This window comes from Podarcis tiliguerta, assembly GCF_965153285.1.
Source record: "Podarcis tiliguerta genome assembly, chromosome: 12".
Taxonomy (NCBI): Eukaryota; Metazoa; Chordata; class Lepidosauria; order Squamata; family Lacertidae; genus Podarcis; species Podarcis tiliguerta.
This window is the reverse complement of record NC_139545.1, coordinates 39,312,583-39,338,203: the sequence shown is the minus strand read 5'-3', so window position 1 is coordinate 39,338,203 and position 25,621 is coordinate 39,312,583. Positions and strand designations below refer to the sequence as shown.

The following is a 25,621-nucleotide window of genomic DNA, read 5'->3' as shown; positions in this document are numbered from 1 at the left end:
TGTAGGCCCCTCGAGTCAGTTCAGCTATACCTACTTTATTCCGCAAGACGACTGTTAGGAGGTTTCTTTCTGGGTTTACCAATTGACCACTGTGTACTCGGTGGTTAATAGCAGGGGGTTTCCAACTTTTTTGGAGGTTCACCTTTGCAAATGGGAGAAACTGTTGCAGGCACCAGGTGTACACCAGGTGTATTGGCTGCGATAGATTGTCTACACTACAACTCTCAGCACCCTTAAAAAACAGAATTGTTTGGAGGAAGCCATGTGTGGCTATCACACAGGGTCCCCGGAGGTTTCACCGTCTATTGATCCCTGTGCCCTCACTTTATTTCTTGCTGCCACCACCCAGGCCCTACCTGGTACAATACTGAGTCCGGTCAGGGTTAAATTGGAACATAAACTTCTGTTTATTTATTGCAGTTTAACAAGCGTGTGGTTTCATAAATGGTATCGTTCCATTACAATCATGGGTTGCCTGTCCAGACCTGTAACTTCTGCTACCTGCTCTCTCATTACCTCTCAGATATTTACTTGTCTTCCTAGTTCCTAACTGTTCCTGACTCAGCTTATTTTGCTACACTAACTCAACCTACCCACAGACTCTATCCCAATTCACTCCCACTCCAACCAACCACCCAACTCCCAATGAACTCCTCCCTTCGCCCCTCCCAGAGCTGGTTTTATAGTCCCTCTGACTCTACCCGCTGGGTTCTGATTGGGTAACCTGTTTAACTATTTCACCTCCAGCACTCTCATATGTTAACATAACACCATGTTGTCTATCACAGGGCTTTAAATGAAGGGTGTGAATGTGGTCTAATTTCAGTGGTGGTAGGTGAGGCTTGGTGCCAGTTCAGTTCTCTGTGGGTGCACGTTCTCACTGAGACTCCTGCCTAATAGCATAGTTCCTGCTTACTATCTCCTGTTCTGATAAGGCCAGTAGACTCCCAGCTTTGTTATCAGGCTTGAGTTGCTACTAACTAAAAAAATGCAAACAGTTAAAGAACTTGGGAGCTGAGATTGTAAGACACAGCAAAATAGGAGATAAAGCCAAGATCCTCAGAACAGAATGTTCTGTGTAATTTGCATTGCAGTGCAAGCAACAAATTTGATGTTTTGTGCAGAATTCTGCGTCCTGTGGACTTCTTACATTATAAAAGCAAGTTTCTAGTTACCGATGGCTCTGAAGTTATACTTGACAGTAGAAGATGCTAGGAAGGATTCCCAGCAAACAGGGGTTAAAACTTAAGGCCACTCATTCCCCCACCTTTTTTCTCATGACTGGCAGAAACATAATACAGTAAGGGAGGGGGGAGGTTGTCAAGTTGGCTAATTTACATAATTTATGCTGATTGTATAATTAATGGTTCATGATTGAGAATTCTGCTCTACTTGGGTGCCGAGTTGTTTTCTTTTTATTAGCTGAAGGGCATAAACAGCCATGCACACAATTCTTGAAATTTACTTTTGCTTTCCCTTGGTTAATGCCGTACTTCTCTGAAATTAACCAGTGCGGAGTTAACCCGCTGTTTTCACATTCTTGTGGTCTAAATGCATATTGTTTAGCTTAATGACCTGAACTTCAGTCCTCTCAAAAATTGCAGTTATTATGAATCAGCGTGACTAAGCAAATGTAACCACTCTGAGCTGAAATGTAAACATTTTCCTAAGGCAAACTTGGCATGCTTTTCTGTTCCTTTCCCTTGTCTTCCTGTCTGCCTTAAACTATTAATAGTATTTTAAGCACAGAAGAATATAGGCTTGTAGAGCTGGAAAGGGACCTTGAGCAACCACCATTTTGTAATCTACATTCATCTTCAAGTGGACATCAAAATGATTCTTCCCCTTGTCACATTTTAATGGTCATTTTACAAGCAGTTGTAGTAGCAGAAAGCTGGAATGTCCAAGCTGGCCTGTTGCCTCTTTCCTCCTTTCCCAGGATCCTGAGAGACCCTTTCCCACATTCCGTGGGGCGAACACACACACACACACACACACACACACACTACAAAGCAGAGCCAAAAGTGTAAATGTGTCTCTCTCATCAGATCTCCCCCCTCTCCTTTTCAGGGAGCTAAATTTTTATGTCTGGCATTTCCACTTCAAAAAGAATCTTCTGTAGGGCAGCTAGGAAAAAAAAATATGTGCTTGAGGCCTTAGAGATCCTTATCAGTCAGAAGAGACAGTGGGGAACTAGATGGACTAACAGGCTGGTTCAGTGGGGTGCTGGCCTGGGGAGACCCAGGTCTGAATCCTCACGCAGCTGCAAAGTAGCTGAACGCTTCAGGCTCGCCCACTTCCCTCTGCATGACAGTCCCATCCAACCAATCCTTGCTCATGGCAAACCTATAGTTTTGCCGTTTGGGCTGACTTGGTCAAGCTGCGGTTTGCTCTTGATCCTGACTTGCAGCTATGTGCTCAGGACCTGATCTCGTGGGCCTTTCCCAAACAACAGAATTGGTGGACCCTCCCAGCAGGATGCTGAGCTCATTGTCTTGTTTTTGGGCCCCACCCATGTGTGGGTGGCTGGGCCATTTAACCACGACCACAGCTGCAATGGAGTTGACTTTCTCAGGAGCTGCTGCTCTTATATAGCCAAAACAGTGTTTGAAAGGTTCTGTAATGCTTCCCAGTGCTGGCAGGGCCTTCTGTCTGGATCCCACATGCCCCCAACCCCAGAGATCCGGTGTGGGAGACTTCCTGATATTGGTGAACTACAACTCCCATCATCCCTGGCCATTGACCACCTCCATTGCTGGAGTTTTAGTTCAGCAACATCTGGAGGGCCAAAGGTTCCTCACGCCTGCTATAGATCTGTCTCCATTATAGGCTAGGTCTGTAGTCCTCTGTACAGAGCAGAGTATTTTAAGAGCAGACTTACGTAGCTATGTTTCTGTTCTGCCTTGTTAAATATTAATCTCCAGACTGTTCTCCACGGTGCAGAGGAGTTCTGTGGCTGCTGCCTTAGTGAGTGCTGACCTGGCGTTCTTCCTTCCTTATCTTATGTATTGAGGTCATGGCGGACCTGCTCCTGGGCCATAATGGCAAGAGCTGGGCTCCTGCTAAGCGCCTCTTAAAAGCTTTGTGGAAACGTGAAGAAACGGCCGGCAATATCTCAAGCCCCCCACCTCAAGAAACAAAAACCCACAACCCTCACTCGATAGGTAGCTCTCTCGTCATTATTTTAAATGACCTCTGGATTTACAGTTCTTAATCGTTGCTGCAAATTGGACTCTTGGCTCGTAGTCTGTAAACATTAGCTAGCGCAAGTGGGATAATTAAACCTCCGGGACACATTATCACAGATCACGTGTGGAAGGCTTAGACTGAGCTGAGCAGGAACTCGAGGGGAGCTTGGAGAAACGGCGACCTGTTTCTACAACAAATAACGAAAATAGTTGAATAGTGCCTTAAAAGTGCAGGCCAGCCTTCCAAGTTCTTAAAAAAACACCCCAAAACAAAACACCAAATATGTGAGGTGGACGGATAACACTCTAGAGCAGCCTTTCTCAACCTTGGGTTCCCATGTGTTGTTGGACTACAACTCTCATCATCCCTGGCCATTGCTCCTGCTAGAGAGGCATGATGGGAGTTTTAGTTCATTGTCATCCGGGGACCCAGGGCTGACACAGGCTGCATTAGAGGCTTACTTCAAACTGCTGAGAGACACCAAGGAGTCTCTTGTGTCAGGGCATATATAGGGCTGCTGCTGCTAGACAAGCAGTCAGGTCCTGCATCCATAGCAGTGACCAGCAGAGGAATGACCTTTTGGAGGAGCATAGAGAGAAGAATTGCCATGGTGCATCTGCAAGTAGCGCAAGCAGACGCCTTCATCTGCCCCAGCTGCAACAAAAAAAGTATCTCCCATATCAGTCTCTACAGCAGGGCCAGCAAACTTTTTCAGCAGGGGACCAGTCCGCTGTCCCTCAGACTATATTTTGGGGGGGGGGGGGAAATGAACGAATTCCTATGCCCCACAAATAACCCAGAGTTGCATTTTAAATAAAAGGACACATTCTACTCGTGTAAAAACACGCTGATTCCCAGACTGTGGGCCGGATTTAGAAAGCAATTGGGCTGGATTTAGAAAGCAATTGGGCCAGATCCAGCCCCCGGGCCTTAGTTTGCCTACCCATGCTCTACAGCCACAGCAGGCACTGTAACTCTCAAACAGTTTGACTCTACCCCAAAAGGCTCACTCCTCCATTGTTTTCCAAGATAGACAGATGCCAGCAACTGGCTGTATAGAGTTTATCTAACCACTTACTGTAGGGGTGAGGCTTTCTCTCTTTCAGTGATTATTAATTGTATATGTAGGCACTGATTAATAAAGGAAGTTAATGCTCAGTATTGGGGATTAGCAGAGGAAAGGCACTTTCCTGGTTGGTGATCTGAATCAATATAACTTCTTCTCAAAATAGTTCCACTGGGAATGTTGGAAATGCCCTCCCCATCTGTGACTCCCAGCAACTGGTGTTTAGAAGCATAGTGTCTCTCAACAGTGGAGCTCAGAACATGACCATTGTGTTTAAGTAGCCATCACAATAGCCTTATCTTCCATGAATTTGTCAAACCCCCTCATGCTTTTGAAGCCATCCAATATCTTTCCTACTTCTGCAAACCTTGGGCTTCTCCCAAGTTTGCTGAGACCTCCCTCCTGGGCCTTAGTGGTGCTGTTTTGGCACTGGCAGTTAGTTGCAGCCTGAAAATTGTGGAAGGAATGACAAATGAAATGTCTACAACTCTCTTGCTATTTCCTGCTCTCCCCCTCCTCTTTCAAGAGTCTTCCCTTGGCTGCTTACCAGATGACTCCAGCTGAGTTAGAGAGTTCAGCATCCTTTCTCCTTGCAGCCTTGCTAGACTCACAATGTCCATCTAGCAACGAATCCCTTGATATTCTTTCAACACTGGAGAGTTTGGGTGAAGCCACGCTAAGGTGGTGGTGATGAAAACTGCCTGTTCAGGTCTTTAGAGGCAGGAAGGATCACTCAGTTAGTAATCTGAGACTTACTAAAGTCCTGGGCTTTGTTGTTGTTGATGATGATAATATTTTTTTATTTGTAGCCCGCCCATCTGACTGGGTTGCTCCAGCCACTCTGGGCAGCTTCCAGCATAAAGAATATTAGAAACATATTAGAAAAGCATAGAAAATATTAAATTATAAAAAGTTTCCCTATACAGGGCTGCCTTCAAATGTTTCCTAAATGTTATCGAATTACTCCTTAACATCTGGTGGAAGGCATTCCACAGGGTGGGCACCACTACTAAAAAGGCCCTCTGCCTGTTAATAACACCTGAATGAACATTAAACCAAAAATTGCTTTCGGTTGTGCACATTTTATTTTTAAACTGCTTCACAAACCCTTAGGTTTTGCTTTCTCCAAAATATTCTGGTCAGGCACAATGGAAGTCATTACAGCAGCCTTGAAAATTGGGGAAGTGTTGCTTTTTCTCCATGCCCTGGCCTTCTGCGGCTTCCTTTACCACCAGCTGCACCAGCATTTCTCTTCCTACTCTATTCAGGTAAAAAGAAGTGTGTCTAGAACAGTGCCCCCGCTTTCCCCTCCTGAACCTGGGGAGCCAGGATAGTGTAGAAGTTGAGGCTAGCAAGAAAAACATGCCTGTTATGGCATTTGCAAATGCCTGGCTACACCTCGCCTGTTCCTTCCCGGTTACCCTCAGTCTTGCTTCTGTGGTGCTGCGTGTGTAAAGGAGATGCTGCACGCGCCCATTGCCACGTGAGTGCCACACTCCCTAGTGTGACATTGAAAAGGCTAGTCTGTCAGGGGAGGGGAAACATGGGAAGGGAGATGGGGAGAAACTGGTGTTGTGGCTGCCTCCCAAATGGAGTCTGAACAAGGGTGAGGCCGGCGGGGGGCGGGGAGAGAAAGCAAAATTAGCCAACTCTGGCTGCATCCTCTTCTTGCAGAAGAAGCACAGAAATAAATGAAACCACTTCTCCTCAGACATGCTTTCAGTGCCTGCCCCTCCTTGCAAAGGCAGAACGAAGGCACATCCAGTCGGTGGGCACCCTGTGTACAATGGAATCCTGATTTAAGATAGCTCTTCATTTTTGAAGTGTCAAGATCAGGGGTCAGCAACCTTTTTCAGCCTTGGGCCGGTCCATCGTCCCTCAGACCATGTGGTGGGCCGGACTATATTTTGAAGGGAAAAAAAGAACGAATTCCTATGCCCCACAAATAACCCAGAGATGCATTTTAAATAAAAGCACACAATCTACTCATGTAAAAATACCAGGCAGGCCTCACAAATAACCCAGAGATGCACTTTAAATAAAAGGACACATTCTACTCTTGTAAAAACACGCGGATTCCTGAACTGTCCGCAGTCTGGATTGAGAAGGCGATTGGGCCTCATCTGGCTCCCAGGCCTTAGGTTGCCTCCTCCTGGTCAAGATGATCAGTTTCTTGCCCAGTCCTCCGAGCCCAGAAGGAAGAGGGAGGCAGCTCTGCTTCAGCTGTTAGATCAGAGAACTGTGTTCTGGGCAGGGTGAGATTAGCTCTTACACTTGGCTCATAGCTGCACCTCTCTAACTTGGCAGTAGGTGTGTACATTTTTGGGACCCACTCTTTTTTTGCGATTGTAAGCAGTTTTAATGTTGCATTTTTCGATTGCCATAACCTACTCTGGCACCTTAGGGTGAAGGGCAGGTAATAAATTTAAATATTGTGATTAGCAATATAATAGTAGTAGGGGGAGGGGAAATGCCCTTAGATCACGGGTTCCCAAAGTAAGGCCCGTGTGCTTCATTCTGGTGGCCTATGAAGTGTCTGTAAAAATGCAATTAAAATTCATAGAGTATATAATGTAGCACATTGCAGTTTCTACAACGGGCAGCAAAATCAATAAGCAGTCTGCCAAGACACTTAGCATTTTTCAGGTGATCCATGGGAAAACAAGTTTGGGAACCACCGCTGCCCTAGATCAAAAGTCTGTCTGTCTGGGGAGACTTGCCCACTCAGTCGCTTGGGATTTCCCCACTCTCCTTTTCTGCATGGAAGTGTGTGACAGGCCACATCGCAGGAGCATTGTGGACCCAGAGCTTGTTTTTAGCTTGCTCCGGGAGACTAGGCAAGTGGCTATTTACAAGTTTATATCTGAGGAAACAGGAAGCCTATGGAGACTAGGAAATGACGAGAGAGAGAGAGAAGGGGAACTGTGTGCCCACGGCCAATGAACTCTCTGGTTTCTGAGTCTACAGCAAATGCTGCCGTACTGTTTGCAACTTTTCTTTGCCACAATGAGGACTAAGAAAGTGCTTTTTGCATTAACAGATGTACTAGGTTTCTGTGGATTCCAGGTCTTGTACTTTTTAAAAAAGATATAGCTGTATGCAGCATACAGCTAAACATACAGGCTTCTGACAGTTCTGAGAGTGGAAACATTCCCTTCCAATGCCCTTATGAGGATCACTTCATGTAGATAGGGGGTGCTTGAATTACACTGAAACGTTGATATTGACATAGGCCTGTCCAATAAGCTGGCACATACTGAAACTGGTGGGAGTAGAATTTAATTCCTCAATCTACAATTAATGTACTGCAAGTGCTGCTACAACCTGAGGACAAACATAACTAGCTAAACTGTTCCACTTGCCAGGAAATGTAAATTGAATTCTGTAGGTTTCTCAGAAAGCTTAAACAATAAGTGAAGTGAATTAGCGGAAGTGAATTGCTCAAATGAAAGCACGTTGACCATTGTCTTTCCTTGGCACGGTTCTGTAGGTTACAGCATCCTGTGCTAAGTAAAATGTGATGTGGACAGATTGTTTAAGTCATGTGTAAATGGATTAAAATAATCTAATTTGTTTCTCACCAGCCAGCGCTAAGTAGACTGGGCTACATGAAAACGTATGCAGGGCTCAATGCAAAACTTCTGAATTTTTTTTCCAGCAGGAATTCATTCAGCATCTTTTGTAGGCTTGCATGCATTTAAATTGTACAGGTCTGTTTATCCAAGGGGTTGTTGGAAAGAAGTTTAGCTGCAGCTCTCCCGCCCCCTTTACAACAATTGAACTGATTCCTCAGCATATTTACATATGAACATTTGTGCTGCTTTTCAGCTACACAGCCCCAGTAGAGGTTAAATTGTAGTTCTTGTTGCAAAAATTATAGCAACTCTTTACAGCAACCCTTTTCAAGTAAGACTTGTTAAAAAAAGCAGAATATACAAAATCATTTATTTGAACCCACAGGTATTAAACATGATGAAAGGAAGCTTTTGAGACACACAGGGCTTCTCTTCCTAGAACTAAATAATTAGAAAGATAATGGCACCTGGCTGGCTTTTGCCAACAATGTTTGGAGGCATCTCTCAGTGCCAAAGTAGAGGAAGGAAGTTACTACAGAGGCCAACTCTCTGTATTTACCAGAGAAGGTCCCTATTGCCTTGTCCCTGCTTCTGGTAAATCATTATCCTGCCATCCCTGTTTCTTCCATGCGAGTATGCTTGCTTTTGGTATTTTTTAGTGTAAGCTGCTGGTAAGTTGCTTAATGTTATCATTCACCTTGTCTGCTCGTTCATTGATCTTTAACTAGTGACCAGGATCTGCTGCTGGGTTGCAGTGTCATCTAAGATGGGTCACAACCTGGAACAGCAGCAGTATACAAATCTATGGTAATTTTAAAAAAAGAAATAGGTCCTCAAATGCATGTTTGAGTTCAAAGTGGGCCCCGGGTCTGAAAACATGGAAGACTAGAACACATGTGTCTCATTGCGTACCACATGAGCATTGAGGTACTAGCTTGCCATTTCACTCACTGTAATCAGTGCTCTTTCACCACGGAGGATAGTATTGTAGACAAATGGGGGGGGGGTTGGGCTATAACTTTCACCATAATAACCATTGCCCTCTTGGCTGCTGGACCTGTGAAGGACAGGGCTGTTGTAGATTAAATGAATATAGCGTCCAAGTGATAGTATTGTAGTCATAGTGGAGCTTACTAAGTGATCCTTGACTTGAGAATAGGAGTTTTATAGTGCAGCAAATCCCTGTTTTCATCTGTGACAAGCTGGAAGTATAGCACAAGGGTATGTTGCAGCAGACAGTTAATTAGTTTGTTCATAAAGTTGCCTCCAGGGACAAAGTAGTAAATGAAAAATGTGTTTCCTCCAGAGGGAAAACTACTTAGGTGCGAGGCATGGCTATATCCCTATCCAGGCCTTGTGGGACTCTTGGAAGTGAGGGGTAAACGCCTCATCCAAAGTACAACAGCAGTTTATCTTATCAAAGCTGGAGGTTAATGTGGAAGGTGTATAGTGTAGATGCCTGGATAGTTCATTCGGTTAGAGCATGGTATTGATAATGCCAGGGTTGCAGGTTTGATTCCTGTATGGGACAATGCATATTCCTGCATTGAAAGGGGTTGGGTGATCCTCAAGAGTCTCATCCACCTCTACAATTCTATGATTCCAAGTACAAAATGTATTGTCTTCTCTCTAGCTTTACTCCTGCATTATTTTGAATGCTAGAGGGCTTCAACTTCCAATGCTACAAATGTGCTGAAGACATCTGCTTTACCCCTGACCTTCCTAGAAGGTCTGAATGGGGCTCATAATAAGCGCATTTGACTGAACGCACTTGCAAGCCCCTTGTGATCGGGAACCCTGACCGTTGGGAGACTTGCAAGTGCATTCAAGCAGAAGACCCTCTCAGATCTTTCTGCTCAATGCAGAAAGGTTGGGAGTCTGTGGGTGGACCTGTCTCTACTTGCTAGTTCTAACCCTTGTGAAGTCTTTTGAATGCTTTCATAGGACACCTGACTTCCAGTTACTTGTTGGTTGGAACTTTCCCAGCCAGCACAAACATTCTTTTATTAAACTCGCCATTGATTGAAAACAAGACTCCAAGCTGGTTATCTCCGATGGAAGCAAAAGCAGTCAAAAAACGCAATATGGAGGCCAATTGGCCAAAATATTGGGAGATACTAGAACAAGATGGAGATAAATTGAAACTGCAGAGTTTTGACAAATTAAAAAGTAAAGTCCGTGATTGGCTCCATTATCATCAGATAATGGAGGCATATAAATTGGATAGAAAAATTGGCTTCCAGGTGGAAAAATCAAAATTGGAAACAGAATTGCTAGAACCCAAAACTAAGATATTGTCAAGAATGTATAATCTGCTGCTGAAATGGAATACACAGGATGAGGAAGTGAAATCAGTAATGATTAAATGGGCACAAGATGTGGGTCACAACATAATGCTAGCCGACTGGGAACGGTTATGGACCACTGGGCTAAAGTTTACGGCATGTAATGCCCTAAGAGAAAATATTATGAAAATGATATACAGATGGTACATAACACCAGTCAAACTAGCAAAAATTTATCATATGCCCGATAACAAATGTAGGAAATGTAAAGAAACTGAAGGTACCTTTTTTCACCTCTGGTGGACATGCCCAAGGATTAAGACCTTTTGGGAGATGATCTATAATGAACTGAAGAAAGTATTTAAATACACATTCCCGAAGAAACCGGAGGCCTTTCTCCTGGGCATGGTCAGTCAAGAGGTACGTATGAAAGACAGGATATTTTTTATGTACGCCACAACAGCAGCAAGAATACTTATTGCAAAGTATTGGAAGACACAAGAATTACCCACGCTGGAGGAATGGCAGATGAAAGTCATGGACTATATGGAATCAGCAGAAATGACTGGCAGAATCAGAGACCAGGGAGAAGAGACGGTGGAGGAAGATTAGAAGAAATTTAAAGACTATTTACAGAAACACTACAAGATTAATGAATGTTAAAATAACATCAGATTGAATGTATAAGGTTATTGGAGTAAAATTTTAAGGATTAGAAGACCCAACATCTTAAGTTCTAAGCATTGAATAAGCTATATTAAGACATTCAAATCAGAAAGGAGGTTAATTATGACAGAGGGAAGGGATTTGTTGTTTAATTGTATGAATTGGAATACAGGGAAGGGAGACTCGGGGAAGTCAGAGAAACAAGTTAATGCAAGATCAATATGAAGATAAGATTGTTTTTATTTCTGTTGTTTGTAGTATGTTATGTTTGTGTAATTCTGTATGCTTTTGGTGTATTGTTTGTTGCTTTTGTTTTGCTTTGTCGTCTTTTATGTAAAATCGAATAAAATATTTATTAAAAAAAAAATATATTAAACTCGCCATTGAGAGAAATGTAGTTTTCCAATGGAAAAGCCTTGTTTGGTGTGTTGAGAAGAGATGGCACACCTATAATCCTGCACCCCACCTCCTTTTGCTTCTTTGCGAATAGAAGAAGCATTTTTACTGCATGCCTCCCTCCTTATTGCCCCAGTCTTTCGATTCCACTGCAATTTTAATAGTAGGGAAAGGCATTTAGATGGAGGGGTTAATGATGCAACATTGAAAGCTCCGGTTTGCACTCACTGCAGTCAGGAAATACAAAGCTTGGTTTGAGTGCCAATTGAACACTCCATTTCCTGGCTAAGCTTGCTATTTAGGGTTTTTTTTTTTAAGGCTGCATAGAACCTGTGTCTGTATGTTTCTCTGTGCCTTCCTGTTTGCACATTTCAGTTTGTCAATAGCAATATTTCTTCCTTTGAAAGAAGCACTCTGGTGGATATAAAGTGCTGTGCCAAACGGAAATGGTGTGCTTCGTTTAGCGTTTTGATAGCAACCTGTCTGAACTATATGCTTATCATTCCGGAAAAGCAAAAGGCTGCTCTTCCTGCATACGGCTTCCTGTGCATATCTATCAGCTGCAGCAGGCTCTCGATCTAAGCATCATTAGGAGACTTGGGAAGTTTGCAAGTGCCACAATTCAGAGAGACCCAGAGATCATAAAGCCTTTAGGTTAGCCCAGAAGCCGTATGTGAATGTTACAGCTGTAGCAGTCCCAAATGCTGGCTTAGCCATCTTTGCAGGAAGATAAAGCAATTTTATTTGGCCCTAAAATATTTTTACTGTACCTATCTGTTAGAAGGCAGGCTGAACGTTGGTTCTAGATAGCTTAGAGGTTTTGTTGCTCCATTATCTTGACTGTTTGCACTGTCTCTTCTTGCTTGCCCTTCTTCTGCTTGTCCACATTCTCCTGTTTGTGAGAAGTGTGAAAATCCTGTGCCACAGTACATAATCTGGAAACCAGAAAATCCCTGATTCAAATCTCACTCCAGCTCTGAACTGTTTAATAGCCTTAGGAAAGTATATCTTATGTATCAGCCCTATATTGCAAACGGGCTGTTCATAGCTGCTGGCACTGGATGCTCAGATATGTGCTCTCCAACATTTTAGCAATAGGCCGTTGAAGGTCTCAAGTCCCTGAAATATTCCACTCACGTTTGGAACAGCTGTTCTGTGGGAGGCAGGAAGATGGGACTTGTTTGATTAAGTTGTAGTTAGTGTTCCAGAGGAAGGCGAGAGAGCAAAGATGTAGCTGGGTGAAACACATGAATGGAAATGCTTTCTTTACCCCTTCCCAACATGCATAAGGAAATTTAATTTTCATAATTAAAAGTTGTGCTGCCCTTTTGCTTAAACAACACCCTTAACAGTGTGAGTCCAATGTTATGAATGCTGAGCCAAAGCTTAGAATTCAAACCTTTTGAATTTGCTGTTGAATATTTTGGAGGCTGACTTTTTGTGGTGGGCAATTAAGGAATCTTCTAGTTCTGGCAAAAGATCTATGTTCTGTAGTATTGGAACTTCACTCCAAGAATGGATGGAGTGGTTCCTTTAAGTTCTGGAAATTATTGAGACTGATGTACTATTGGAGTAATGGCATATATGTCCCAACTTTTAGGGGGAAAGAGCTTTGCTGGAGTAGGCCAAGATCTGTTGCTCCCTAGTAACTGGTATTCAGAGGCATATTGATTCTAAACTTGGAGGACATGTGTGTATCTCTATCATCTATCTATCTATCATCTATCTATATCTATCTATCTATCTATCTATCTATCTATCTATCTATCTATCTATCTCTATCTATCATCTATCATTTATCTATCTAATCTATCTGTGCCCCATTGATGAATCTGTCTGATCCACTTTCAAAGCCATCTAAAAGAGTGGCAAAGGACGTGGGTGGTTTGTGGGTTAAACCACAGAGCCTAGGACTTGCTGATCAGAAGGTCGGCGGTTCGAATCCCCGTGATGGGGTGAGCTCCCGTTGCTCATTCCCTGCTCCTGCCAACCTAGCAGTTTGAAAGCATGTCAAAGTGCAAGTAGATAAATAGGTACCGCACCGGTGGGAAGGTAAACAGCGTTTCCTTTTACTGCTCTGGTTCGCCAAAAGTGGCTTAGTCATGCTAGCCACATGACCTGGAAGCTGTACGCCAGCTCCCTCGGCCAATATAACGAGATGAGCACTGCAACCCCAGAGTTGGCCACGACTGGACCTAATGGTCAGGGGTCCCTTTACCTTTACCTAAAAGAGTGGCCATCAGTCACTTCTTGTTACAGTTAATTCAATAAGTTAACAGCATGTTGAGCGCCTTTTTAATTTTAGTGGAACTCATGAATAATATTGGGAAGATGCTTGTTTAGCAAGTTGTATTTGTAAAACAATAAGAAATGTAACTGGTTTAAGCAGTAAGGAAAGCTTTTACAACATTTCTCCAAAAGTTTTAGTAGGCAATCTAGATCCAATGGCGTTTTTTTTCTAGGAGGATTGTGGGAAAGAGAACATCTAGCACAAGGGGGGGGGGAGGGAAGGTATGTGCCCTCCTGATTTACGCAGGATTTCTGAAATTCTACACTTCAAGAATATTGGGGAGTTTTTATTCCACCGTCCTCCATTCTCTGCCTAGAATAAAAGATATGGGAGAGCTATAAAAGTGTTGCTGTAGTAAATTATTAGAGGTTTTCGACTGATCCCGCAACAGAATTTTAAACAAGACCATATTCTGCTAGTTGCTTATTCCTTCTGCTCTCTCTGTGTTGCGGATTTCTGGTTCCACCTTATCAGACTGCACATCCAGTAATAAGGTCTTCTGGGTGATCTAAATTATTAAAGAGGTTCTTCTCCCTCTCTCTGAACTTCGAAAAATAATACATCTCTCTCTCTTCGTTCCTTCAGGCTCCAGACAAAAGGAAAGCATTAGAAGAGACCAAAGCATACACAACTCAGTCTTTGGCCAGTGTTGCTTATCAGATCAATGCACTGGCCAACAATGTGCTCCAACTACTGGATATCCAAGCGTCCCAGCTCCGGAGAATGGAGTCCTCAATCAATCATATTTCCCAGGTAATTCCCCCCCAGAGATGTTAAAGATATACTTTTCTTGGGTATTCCAAAGATATAAGAGATTTTTTGAGATGGTTCACATGCGATGGCAACTCATGGTTTGATAGTAATGTAAATAAGCCTCAGGCTTGCATTTGCTTTCGTTCTCTAGTGTGTTCGGATCACCTTTTGTAGCTAGTCGTAGCACAGAAAGAAGAAATGCCGTGGTGTAGCACAACTGGACGCCTTCATCTGTCCCAGCTGCAAGAAAGCACATCTCTTCTGTATCTGTTTCTACAGCCCAGGGGCACCAGCTCTTGGGGGCCCGAGCCCTTTGGGGCCCTCCCAATATTTTTGGGTGGGGGCTGCATCCCTCCCATGTCCAAAGAACACGGAGGTGGAGCTGAGCGTGGCACGCCTTCAGTGGCCAGCTTCTTCTCCTTCCGCAGAGGGGGAGGATGGCTGAAGCCGTGTGATGTTGTCCCCCCATCACCCTTGCAAGCTAGCATCTCTGCTGCCGACGCAGCAAGTGCTGCGATCTTCCAGCAGTTTGATTTCACCCCCCTCCATTGCCAACTGAGACCGACGGATGCCAACAACAGTCCCTACATACACTTGCCCTTCAAACCAGTGTTTCAAATCACAATCAAACTACAGTCGTACCTTGGAAGTTGAAAAGAATCCATTCTGGAAGTCCGTTCGACTTCCAAAACACGGCTTCTGATCGGCTGCAGGAAGCTCCTGCAGCCAATCAGAAGCCCCGTCGGATTTTCGGCTTCCAAAAAACAGTTTGCAAACCGGAACACTCACTTCTGGATTTGCAGCGCTCTGGGTCCAAAACGTTTAAGAACTAAGCTGTTTGAAAACCAAGGTACGACTGTAATGTTAGATTCTGGTTTGGGGGGTAAGCAAGAGCCATAGTTTACTGAATGAATGGACTTCTTGTTACAGTTGCAGACTGTTAGCATTAGATACATAAAACAAATGGCTAAAGAGCAGATACATATAAATATACATTTTTTTGGTTTTATTTTTGAAATGGCAGGACATCAGTGGGTTTGTGGATGTTGGGTGATATCCAGCTAAGTCATACTAAGAGCACTGAAATCGGTAGACATAAGTTATTGGCGTCACTGATCACCCCTCCCCTAGCCAGATTGTCTTTAATCTTATAAGCTTGTTTTATATCTTACTGGCTGCTTATTAATACTAATTGTGCCATAGTCTGAATTCTCTGCTGGTACAAAAGGTGCAGCGTTTTGTTTAGCTCTTGGCTTGAGCTGAAGGCCCTGCTATGAAGAAAGCTTTTGAGTCACCTGATACATGAACTGTTTGCTAAAAGATTGTGAACAATTAATGCTTTGTAAAGCATTTTGAGAGTATTTAGCAAGGACACTTGTAGCTCTTTTGGTCGTTAGGCCTTTTGAAAATTAATCTCTGTTGTATAAGCCTCCCCAGACTTCTTTATAAAAGTTTAGCTTATATCTAGCTCTGCATTGTGAGGTTCTTTTAAAAAGTTAGCCAGTTGTTCTTCATTAACTTTCTTTAAAAAACAAAATCCTATACCCAGCCTTTGCTTTCCACTTAGTTTATCTCTATGATTGTGTGTGTGTGTGTGTGTGTGTGTGTGTGTGTGTGTATCACTGTTAGAAACTGAGATATGAAAGCCAGGAGCCAAATGGCATCTTAAATCTAGGTTATGGGCGCAACAACAGAATGTATAGATGCATTTTTTTCATAGCAAGAATACAAAGCTGAAAATGAATGAACTGCAGCTAAACTATTTTGTTCATTTTTCACATGTTCATTTTTCAGTCCTTCCCCTGCCCACCCACCTAATATTCTTAAGAGGGTCTCTTCTCCAGTCTTCAGAGAGTAGCTGGAAGTGGGGAGGCAGAAGAAAAGTCCCCCTTTCCTTCCACTCTGCAGTTTTTATCTGAAATGTTAGGTGTAGTACTGCTACCAGAGCTCAGAAACTCCTCACACTAATGAAATTCCCTGTGCTCAGAACAATGGGAGTTTCAAACACTGGTGTGTGTGTGTGCACGCGCGCACTGTCTTTTGAGTTAAGCCACTTTGTCTACATGGATAGGAAGAACTATTACTTATTTGCCAGCGCTTTGCAGTGCAATGTGCTGCAGTGGAAGTTGTAGAAGGCAGATCTAGTGCATTGCATTCTGAGATTTTTTGAAGGCCTCTTTGGGATTTACACAAAAAAAAAGCAAAAACGCCTGCACATTCTGCTCCACCCTCCGTTTAGCAACTACTTTCCTCCTAATCTGTGGCTTGAGTGTGACTACTGTGGTTCCCTTTGAGCATGGCTTGCTCGTCTACAAGATGGAATCAACTGTTGCATTTCCAATAGCTGTTAACTCTTAAGCAACTTCCTTTCAGCAGTTTCTCCTGCTAGGCTACTATACTTACTGTTGGGTTTCCCTTGGGGTTCAAAACACTTGTCGGACTTTGCTGTTCTTCCACATTTCAGCATCTCTACCAGAAATGTCAGAGGAAGTTGGACTTTCTGAAAGAGCTGTTGAAAGGGAAATTGCTTGCCGCTACCATGGCCTCCTAGGGTCTTCCCAGCAAGGGTTTTGCTAAGTTGGTTGCGAAATCATATGCAGATTCCCAGATTTTCAGTAAGCCTTACCTGGGCAGTTACTGTTAGCAAAATAGGTCCCAGCTTGCCTGGTTAAGTGCCATCAATTTGGGATAATGGCATGTACTTCAAGGTAAAGTCTGGTTTTTAAGGCACCAGTTTTCAGACTGTTCTGGGGGCTCCAGGAATTCCTTAGAAACCTCTTAGGAGTTTCTGTATTGAGGGCAAGATTCACAGAAAGGCATGAATAGAGGACAAACTTCCACCGCCATTGAACTGTGTAGCATAGTGAAGCAGTGTGTGTGAATGTGTTCTGGGGTGCCCTCTCAGGTCATGTGAGGTTACAATGACTGCAATAAGTCTGTGCTATTCCGACATGAATAGTGTGCACCCTAGAATACATTCCCCAGAATACTCTGCAATGAGTAGGTTCTGTGGAAGATGGATGGAAGGGGTTTTTTTTGGCAGATGTATCCATGTGGAATGAAGACTATGGTTTTGTATGCTTTTATGTGTGAGGTGCGTGATACTTTATTTCAAAAACTGAGAGTTTAAAGAGTATCAGGGCATTTTTGTTTATTACTTCACCCAAATTCCCCACCACCACACACACCATTTGGAAATTGCCGAGGGTCTCGGTGGACCCCTTTATGACTTTATTCCCCTGTTGTAATGTGCTGCAATAGACGCTGTATGGTTTTTCGTTGTATTTTTATTGCGTCTTTTATTTCTTACGTATTGTATTTTGTTGTTTTATAATTTGAATTAAAAATACAACATAAGAAATAAAAGAAGCAATAAAAAATACAATTGAAAGTCAATATAAATACTTAATGGTATGGCTGTGCCATCCTTCTCACATCTTCAACCACAAATCTGCACGCACACATAAATGAAGTTCTTCTTGTGGGCCACTGTGGGCCACAGTTTGGGAACTTCTGACTAAACCCACATGCATGGAATCAAGCAGTTGTTTGAAATTCATAGCCTTAGTGGATGTTTTGAGGGCTTGTAAAGAATTGCATGAAAACAGGAAGGTTATATTCTAAAATGGTCTTACCATTCTAAACCTGGCAACTTCCAGCTACATAAGTGGGAAGCCCTTTTGACACTTCTGGAAAGATGTCTGAGCATCAGCAGGTATCCAGGAAGGAGTTCTACAGCTAGAGCTATTTCTGGAGTATTCAATGTCTTGCTTAATGCAAACTATTTAAAGCACAGATTCAGGAATAAAAACAATATCTTGTGCAGCCTTAATGCATTGTGGTGTTTGAAAGCTCCTGCTTATGATCTGTTTTTTTTTTTTTTTTGAAATATTTTTTCCCCAAATGCCAGGGATTTGTAAAGCCAGAAGCTGTTGTGTTATAACTATGGAACAGACTTCAAGAGAGTTTTCTCTGCAGCGCTCTATTTTAGGATTATATTTTCAATATGTAATTTTTGATCCATAAAAAGTTACCAGAAAAGCATCAATTAGTGCTGAAATAGCGTAAATGCTGCTGCTATGATTAATGCACAATTAATACTTCTTTTCAAAAAGTTGTGTAATATTCAGCACTAAAAACTCTGATACCCAAGGTTTTTCATACATTTATAGCTCTGATTTGTGTCAGTGGGTGGGGATGGGTGGGTGTATAATTTCTCACAAAATAAAAAGCTGCTTCTGAACAGTGCTTTCCTTTTTATATGTAACCTGGTATTATCAAACCACCAAATGTTCTGAAATCACATCAGACCTCAGTTGTCTTCGGCATGAGATGTTCTTGATGTATGTGGTATTTGTCCTCTGGATGAATTCCAGTTTCCCCGTGCTTCTTCCTGCCCCATGATGATTAGAATCAACATTTTGAAATTGGGCACTTGATGTCGATGATCATAATATTCTTTTGTATTTCTCTTAAACCAAATTTAATATTGTATTTTTAAATTGCTGTAACCCAGCCTGGGAACTTGTGGTGAAGGGTGAGTAAGAAATTGAATGTAATAACAACAGGAGCAGGAGTTATGAACGCATTTTACAGCGACATTTGATAATTACCATCATGTAAATGGAACAGTAGCATTTATATGGTGCTTTTAGAGTGTTCAAAGCACTTTGCATTGCTGTGCTGTAAGCAAGGGTGGGGGAACTATGTTTCTCCAGGGGAGCCACCTGTCGTGCTGGCTAGGACTGATGCAATTAGGTGTCCCAACATCTGCAGAGTGACACTTCCCCCTCCTTGCTGTAAAGTGAGGAAGATGTCGATAGCATTAAACATGCTATACGTTCTTGAAGAGTATGAACAGTTATTCCCCGCTCGCCTCACCTTGCCATGTAATAAATAAATAAAACAGCTTGGAATGAAGGTACAGACAACCAATCTCTTCTGAGCTGAGATTCCTTTAAAAGAATATAGCAGGTTTGCTGCAAAGGTTTTGTTAGACTTGAGGTCCTTTGCTTGTTGTAGAACTGTGTGGGGAACCGCTGGCTCTCCAAATGCTGCTGAACTACAGTGCCCATCATCCCTATCCATTGGCCTTATTTGCTGGGGCTGATGGGAGTTGTAGTTCAGCAGCATTGGAAGGCCTGAAGGGTTCACACACCTGTTGTAGAACATCTCCAAAGCGGATGGTGCATTACTGTTACTTCACTGTTGCAAGTAGTTCTGAATATACAGGCATCTCCCCCCTTATGTGCTGGGAAATAGATAGATGATAGAATCATACGAGAAAATTGGAGTGGAGCTGGAGAATCCAGAGACCCTCCCTGGAGCCTGAAGAGGATGTCGGTGAGGTTGGAGGAAGCCCCAAAGAGACCTGAGGAGCAATAGGGCTTTGTTTAGGCCGCTCATCCTCCCCGTCTAACAGCTGAGGTATGGGGTAGCTCAGCCGTCGCTGCTTTCCCGTGCAGCCTCCAGCCAGCCCCAGAGCTTCAAAGCTCTAGTTGAAGAGAGAGTTTTGTGGAGAGATGGAGAGAGCGAGAGCTGGAGAGCAGGAAAAAGAGGCTTTTTAGAGGGTGCTCCCCAGCGCTCTAAAATTCTACACTGCAGCACAACTTCAGCACAAATGCATTGCATCGGTATTCTACCTCTGTACATACTTGGCTGTTTGTTGAGTTTAGGAATCCTGTCTTCCACTTAGTTCTTTAAGAAGAAGTTAGGCAAAACTGAGCAAATTTGCAGGGGTGGGGGTGGGAGGTAAAGGAAAGGCTTATTCAGCAATTTTTATGAGGAAAAGGTTAGACGAAGTAGGTATGCTTTCAGCGTTTGAAAAATAGAAAATTAAAACAGGAACTTAATGGCAGCCTTAACATAACACGATGGTGATGAAAGTGTGTGCTCTAGACTGTTATAACTGGAGGCACAAGAAGTAGTGAGTTTAAATTACAAAAAAGGTGTGTTGAGGCTTCCTAAAGGTTTAATTAATTGTTAAGATACAAATGCAATGTAATACAGTCCCAGCATGTGTGTCTTTGTTGTTGTGAGGGAGCAGCAGTGGAGGAGAGAAATGGAACAGGTGACATAGCCCCTTCTCTCTCCCCCCCGCCCACTCCAAATTCTCTCACCAGCTGCTCACCTTTCCCCATCCCTTCTCCCCACATTTGGAAGGTGGGGTGGGGAAGAAAGAAAAGAAGGCTCCAAGCTGGGAGCAAAATTGTTTTGTTGCAACAGCGTTCATTTCCCAGGCATTATATAAAGGTGACTTCATTTTGCTTAATCCTAGGCTTCTGAACTTATTACATAGTGATTCAAACTTGAAAGATGGAATGCGCCTTCTCTGGTTTTTTGAAATTTCTAGTGCAAAATAAAAAATCTGACTCAGATAGCTCAGTTGGATAGAGCATGTTGCTGATAATGCCAAGGTTGCGGCATATTCAGCGATCAAAGATGATTGGGGGGTTGGAGTCTTAACAGCTTCTGGAGCGCCAAAAATCTCCTCTCCCTGCCTTAAAGACTGCGTTAGACGTGTGTTTAGCCTACTCGAGAGAGCCGGTGTGCATGCTTGGAGATGCTGTCAAAAATTATACTCGGAGGAGCTTTTCTTTCATACTGGCATAACATTTTAAGAACACACTCTGCTGTGCAGTTATTCTGTGGCAAACCTGTGGAGAGTGTTTCACTACTCTGGCATAGCTTTTAAAAGGTCTTGCTGTGGGGATCATCTGTAGCACAGTGTGCTTGAGCATGCTGCATGTCTCCGGAGGCTACCGGGCTCTGTGTGTGTGTGTGTTACCATGCTGATTGTGAGGAGAAACAATGTGCAAAGGACTAAGAGCTTTGAAATATGCATATTTGTGTGAGAGTTGTCAAGAGGAGCCTGTTTTAAAGCAGCTTCGCTTTGGCAAGCATGATGTTTAACACAGCTTGGAAGGACTGGACTTGAAGTAGATGACGTCATGATTTTCTATGGCTCCGTTCTGGGACTTAGCTGGTCAGTGGCACTCATCACATATCTGTGCCCCTTTCCTCCAAAGGGGAACATGTGAGGTGGGTCTTTTATATCACAGTCCATGTACATGAAAACATAAGTCCCCCCACTTTTTTTGAAGGAAGAATCATACAGCTGCTTGCGTGGCCCTTTACACTGAGTGGCTGCAGAGCTCATCTTGTGTGTACTTCTGCCACATGAGAATTGTCACTTCCCATGTAAGCACCTGCAGAGTTTATGGCAAATATGGGGAATTACCTTCGCCATAGGTCACTTGTCAATACATGCATACATAATTTTATTTGTATGCTGCCTTTCCACAGTTCAAACCATGCTCAAGGTGGCTTGCAACATGAAAAAATACATAACTACAACATAGTTTAAAAATATACAACGCAATGTCGTAATTTGTTTTAATTCGTTGGAAGCTGCCCAGAATGACTAGGGTAACCCAGTAAAATGGGCGGCATATAGAATAACAGCAGCAACAACAACAACAGCGATAGTTATGAACAATAAATAAAACATTAAAAAATACACAACCAAACTCGGCAACTTCCACATAAATCACAAGTTTTAAAACATACAAAAAACCAACAGCAACAATGCCCCCCATCCCAGAAACCTCTAACAACACCCCATCCCAAGAGTCTGTTCAGCTGCCTCAGCTTTTGCAGCTAGTGTCATTTGGGGCCCTGCCCTCACAGGCCACGAGGGAAAAGGCCTGCAGGGCAGGGAACAGGTCTTTCAGGATTCACATTCACCTGACATCGTAATGGCGTCATGTGATGCCATTTTCTTTTGCCTGTGTGATTTGAAGTCCAACCATGCATGCAAAGGCACAGGGTTTTGCAGGCACTGCTGATCAGCTGCAGACCCCAACATCAGATGTAGTGCAGATGGGGGTGGCTTGGCCAAAATAGCTTCACCTCTGGCTTAGGTTAAGTTACGCAAAGGGCTGCGCTTATAACTTGGAAACATGCCATAAACAGAAAAGCCAAGTATTCACTGCAGGTAAGCACGTTCACTTATTCTTATTATGCTAAATAAGTCATGGTGACATTGTAGAAAGAGCTGCTTTCAAGGGAGGGAAAGAGTGAAGTATAAATCTTGGGAGTTTCCCCTCAGTCTAATGATATGGACCATTATTTATGTGTCATAAATATTACATGATGGGCCTTTGGCAAAACATCTCAATCTGAAAATCTACCCGCAGCATTGGAGGCAGATTTTGCAGTCACTCATTTCGGTACTGAGAGGAGGTGCTCTGTCTGGAATTAACTATACCCTCGTCGTCAGGAGATGTTACTCTATCAAGAGTTATGTCCCTCCTGGATCGTGCAAGTCCTAAGAGTTGTCTTTTATTCTAATCTAACATCTGACAATAACTAGAAAGGAAGATATAAACAAATGGGTGGCTTTTATTATTTTGAATAGGTTTTTATTACATGTCATATTGGCTTTAGTACTCATATCTTCTTAAAACATGTTTTTGATGCTCCTTTATTTTGCATTGCAGTAAATTTTCCTCTTTTAAGACATAACCAGATTTGTGTGCAACGCTGCAGTGTTGAATTGTGCTGTAGATCTTGTTCTGCCTAATGGAGGTACATCTTTATTGCATTGCTACTTGAGGAATCATAGACTCTGCACATGCTTTCTAAAAACTGGTTCTGTTATTTCAGAAAGTGGGTAAAAAATATTGTAAGCCATTTCAGGACGGTCTCAAGGATTGACTCCTTTCGTTGTGAATCATACACCTAGAAGATCATTAGGGCTCCCAGTGACCACAGCAATTTTCAGGTGTCGCTGCTATAGAACTGGTAAGTATCCTTACTGCAAAAGGAGATAGCCAAAAGTTGTGTGCTGGGAATCCATGAAGAAATTAAGCAGTTTCAGGAAGTTCTGTTTCACTGGATGCAACTAGTGTATACAGACATGCACATTGTCTTCTAGCACATCATTCTCTCTCTCCTCTTGTCCTCCACTTTCCTCCATGTCCTGTCCCCTCCTGTCCTTTCCCCATTTTTCTTACTGCCCTTGGTTGCTCTTGCCCAGTGTTCGAAACTCCCATTGTTCTAGGCCAGGGGTCTGCAACCTTTAAGACAAAAAGAGCCACTTGGACCCGTTTCCGAAGGAAAAAAAACTGGGAGCCGCAAAACTCGTCATTATAAAAATAACTTTTTTGTCACTTTTTTATTATTTCTTTGTTTGACCCCTCAGAATTACTCCTCCTCATAGAAATAAACGTTAAATTAACAAGTTACCTTTTTGTGTGTGTGTGTGTGTGTACTTCACTCCCCTTCAAAACAGTGACCAGCGTACATGCCCCCTTTCAATGCAGTGACCAGCGTACATGCCCCTTACAATGTAGCGGGCGGGTGGGAAGGTGACATCGGGACGGTGCGTGACTAACGTACACACCGCCCCCATGCGACGTCACAGCCAGTACAGCACCCGCCACAGTGGGGAGTGTCGGGGCGCACAATGCGCCTCCTCCCCTCGCTAGTATCTGCCCCGGAGCCGCAGCAAAGGTGTAAAAGAGCCACATGCGGCTCCGGAGCCGCGGGTTGCAGACCCCTGTTCTAGGCATTGTTTTGCGACATGGCATTCCATTAGCGCAAGCAGTTTCTGAGCTCTAGACACAGTACTACGCCTAAGATTGCAGTTAAAAACTGCAGAGTGGAAGGAAAGGAGGACCCTTTTCTGCCTCCCAACTTCCAGCTACTCTCTGAAGACTGGAGAAGAGATTCTCTTAAGAATATTGGGGGGTGGGGGGTGGGCAGGGGAAGGACTACTAGACCATGTGAAAAATGCACGTAATATTTTAGCTGCAGTTTATTCATTTTCAGCTTTGTATTCTTGTTATTAAAAAAGCGCTCCTAGACATTCTGTTGTTGTGCCCATAACCTATGTTTAAGGTGCCGTTTAGCTCCTAGCTTTCATATCTCAGTTTCTAACACTGGCTCTGCCTTTTCCACAGTGAGCTGTTCCGAAAGCATCTTAGAACAGACACCACTCATTATCAAAAACAAACGTGTGTGTGTATAGGTTGGGGAAGAAATCAGTTTATAAAACATTTCAATAACTTCAAAGAAGAAAACCCAGTAACTTAGCAAAAATTCAGAAAAAAAACACAGTATTACAAAACAAGCACAAAGGGGAAAAAAGTTAACAGAGGGTAAAATTCCAGCTGTTGGGGCGGGTCTTATTGAGCTCCAAGGAGCATCAGCAACTTAGATATAGTTCAAAGTGAAAATTTGGAGGTTTTTTAGGTGCCAGGGATAATTCTCAAGGGTGCATCCTCGGGTACCATATTAGTGACCTCTGGCACAGACCTAGGTGAAACCTGAGGAATTTTCCTAGTTCATTCGTAGTTCATAGTTTCATTCCTTTGAAAAATACAGGACTCTGTGCTCTACAGGCACAGCAATCTTGAAAGCATGTCATTGTCCTTCACTTTCTCCACGAATGTTCCAGAAGAAGCTTAAATTCATGGAGCTATTATGATCAAACTGGAAATCATTCAGATATGTCACACCTTTCTTTCTACACACCTCTAGCAAATTAGGTTTCCACTCGTGGCGGTTACTCATCCATTACTTAGTAGGACTGAAGCCCCTGGAAAACACATACAAATCAGCATCTGCCACCAACTGCTGCTCCAATTAATTTAATTAATTATTTCCAATTAATTAACCTCCAATTCCTCCTGCTATGAAGTAATAAATCAATCTCTGCACTGGGTATCTGTGCCAGAATTTGTATACACTACTTATTCCGAGACTGCACTCTGTTAACAATAATTTTAGCCAGATTTTCAAGTACTCCATGCTGCTAGTTGCCTCCGGAGTACTGTGGCTGCCCTTGAAGACGATTCAGAAACTTCAGCTGGTCCAAAATGCAGCGGTTAGTGGATCAGGTTAGTGGTCAGGGTTTCTTTTAGAAGTCGCAGCTGTTTTGAAACAGCTGCATTTGGTTGGCAGTTAGTTTCTGGGCCCAATTTATCACCTTCATATTGGAGTTTAAAGCTCGAAGCAACTTAAGAAGAGCTGCCTCCTTCCATACAGTCCCTCCTGCTTGCAGAGATTAGCAAAGGGTTCCATCTTGGTAGCTTCGGAAGATGGAATTCTCTGTGGATTTTCCCCAAACGTGGAACTCCTTCCCCATAGATCCACTCTACTCTCTGATATGCATTCTTTGGTTTGTTTCAAATTGTTCCGTTGGTTTTTAGAAATTTTATGATTATGTGGTTGTAACCTACCCTGGGACCTTGTGGTAATCATCGGGTAAGAACTAGCTTTAAACAAGTAAAGAAGTTGGCATTTGACCAATAAAAAACAAATGCAAACCAAAACTATAAACTGAATGGTCAGATACTGTTAAAGGCATATAAAAAGCATTAATTTAAAAACCTGC

The 25,621-nt window shown here is 43.0% G+C and overlaps 1 protein-coding gene across 12 annotated transcripts in view; it reads left to right on the top strand.

Moving 5' to 3' along the window:
• ABI1 (abl interactor 1) overlaps window positions 1-25,621 on the top strand; it is a 95,586-nt gene that overhangs the window by 24,193 nt on the left and 45,772 nt on the right. For all 12 annotated transcript variants that reach the window (XM_083406594.1, XM_083406592.1, XM_083406601.1 and 9 more), the window contains exon 2: window positions 14,053-14,220. In XM_083406594.1, the coding sequence (XP_083262720.1) occupies window positions 14,053-14,220 (168 nt within the window). The remainder of the gene's footprint in view (window positions 1-14,052; window positions 14,221-25,621) is intronic.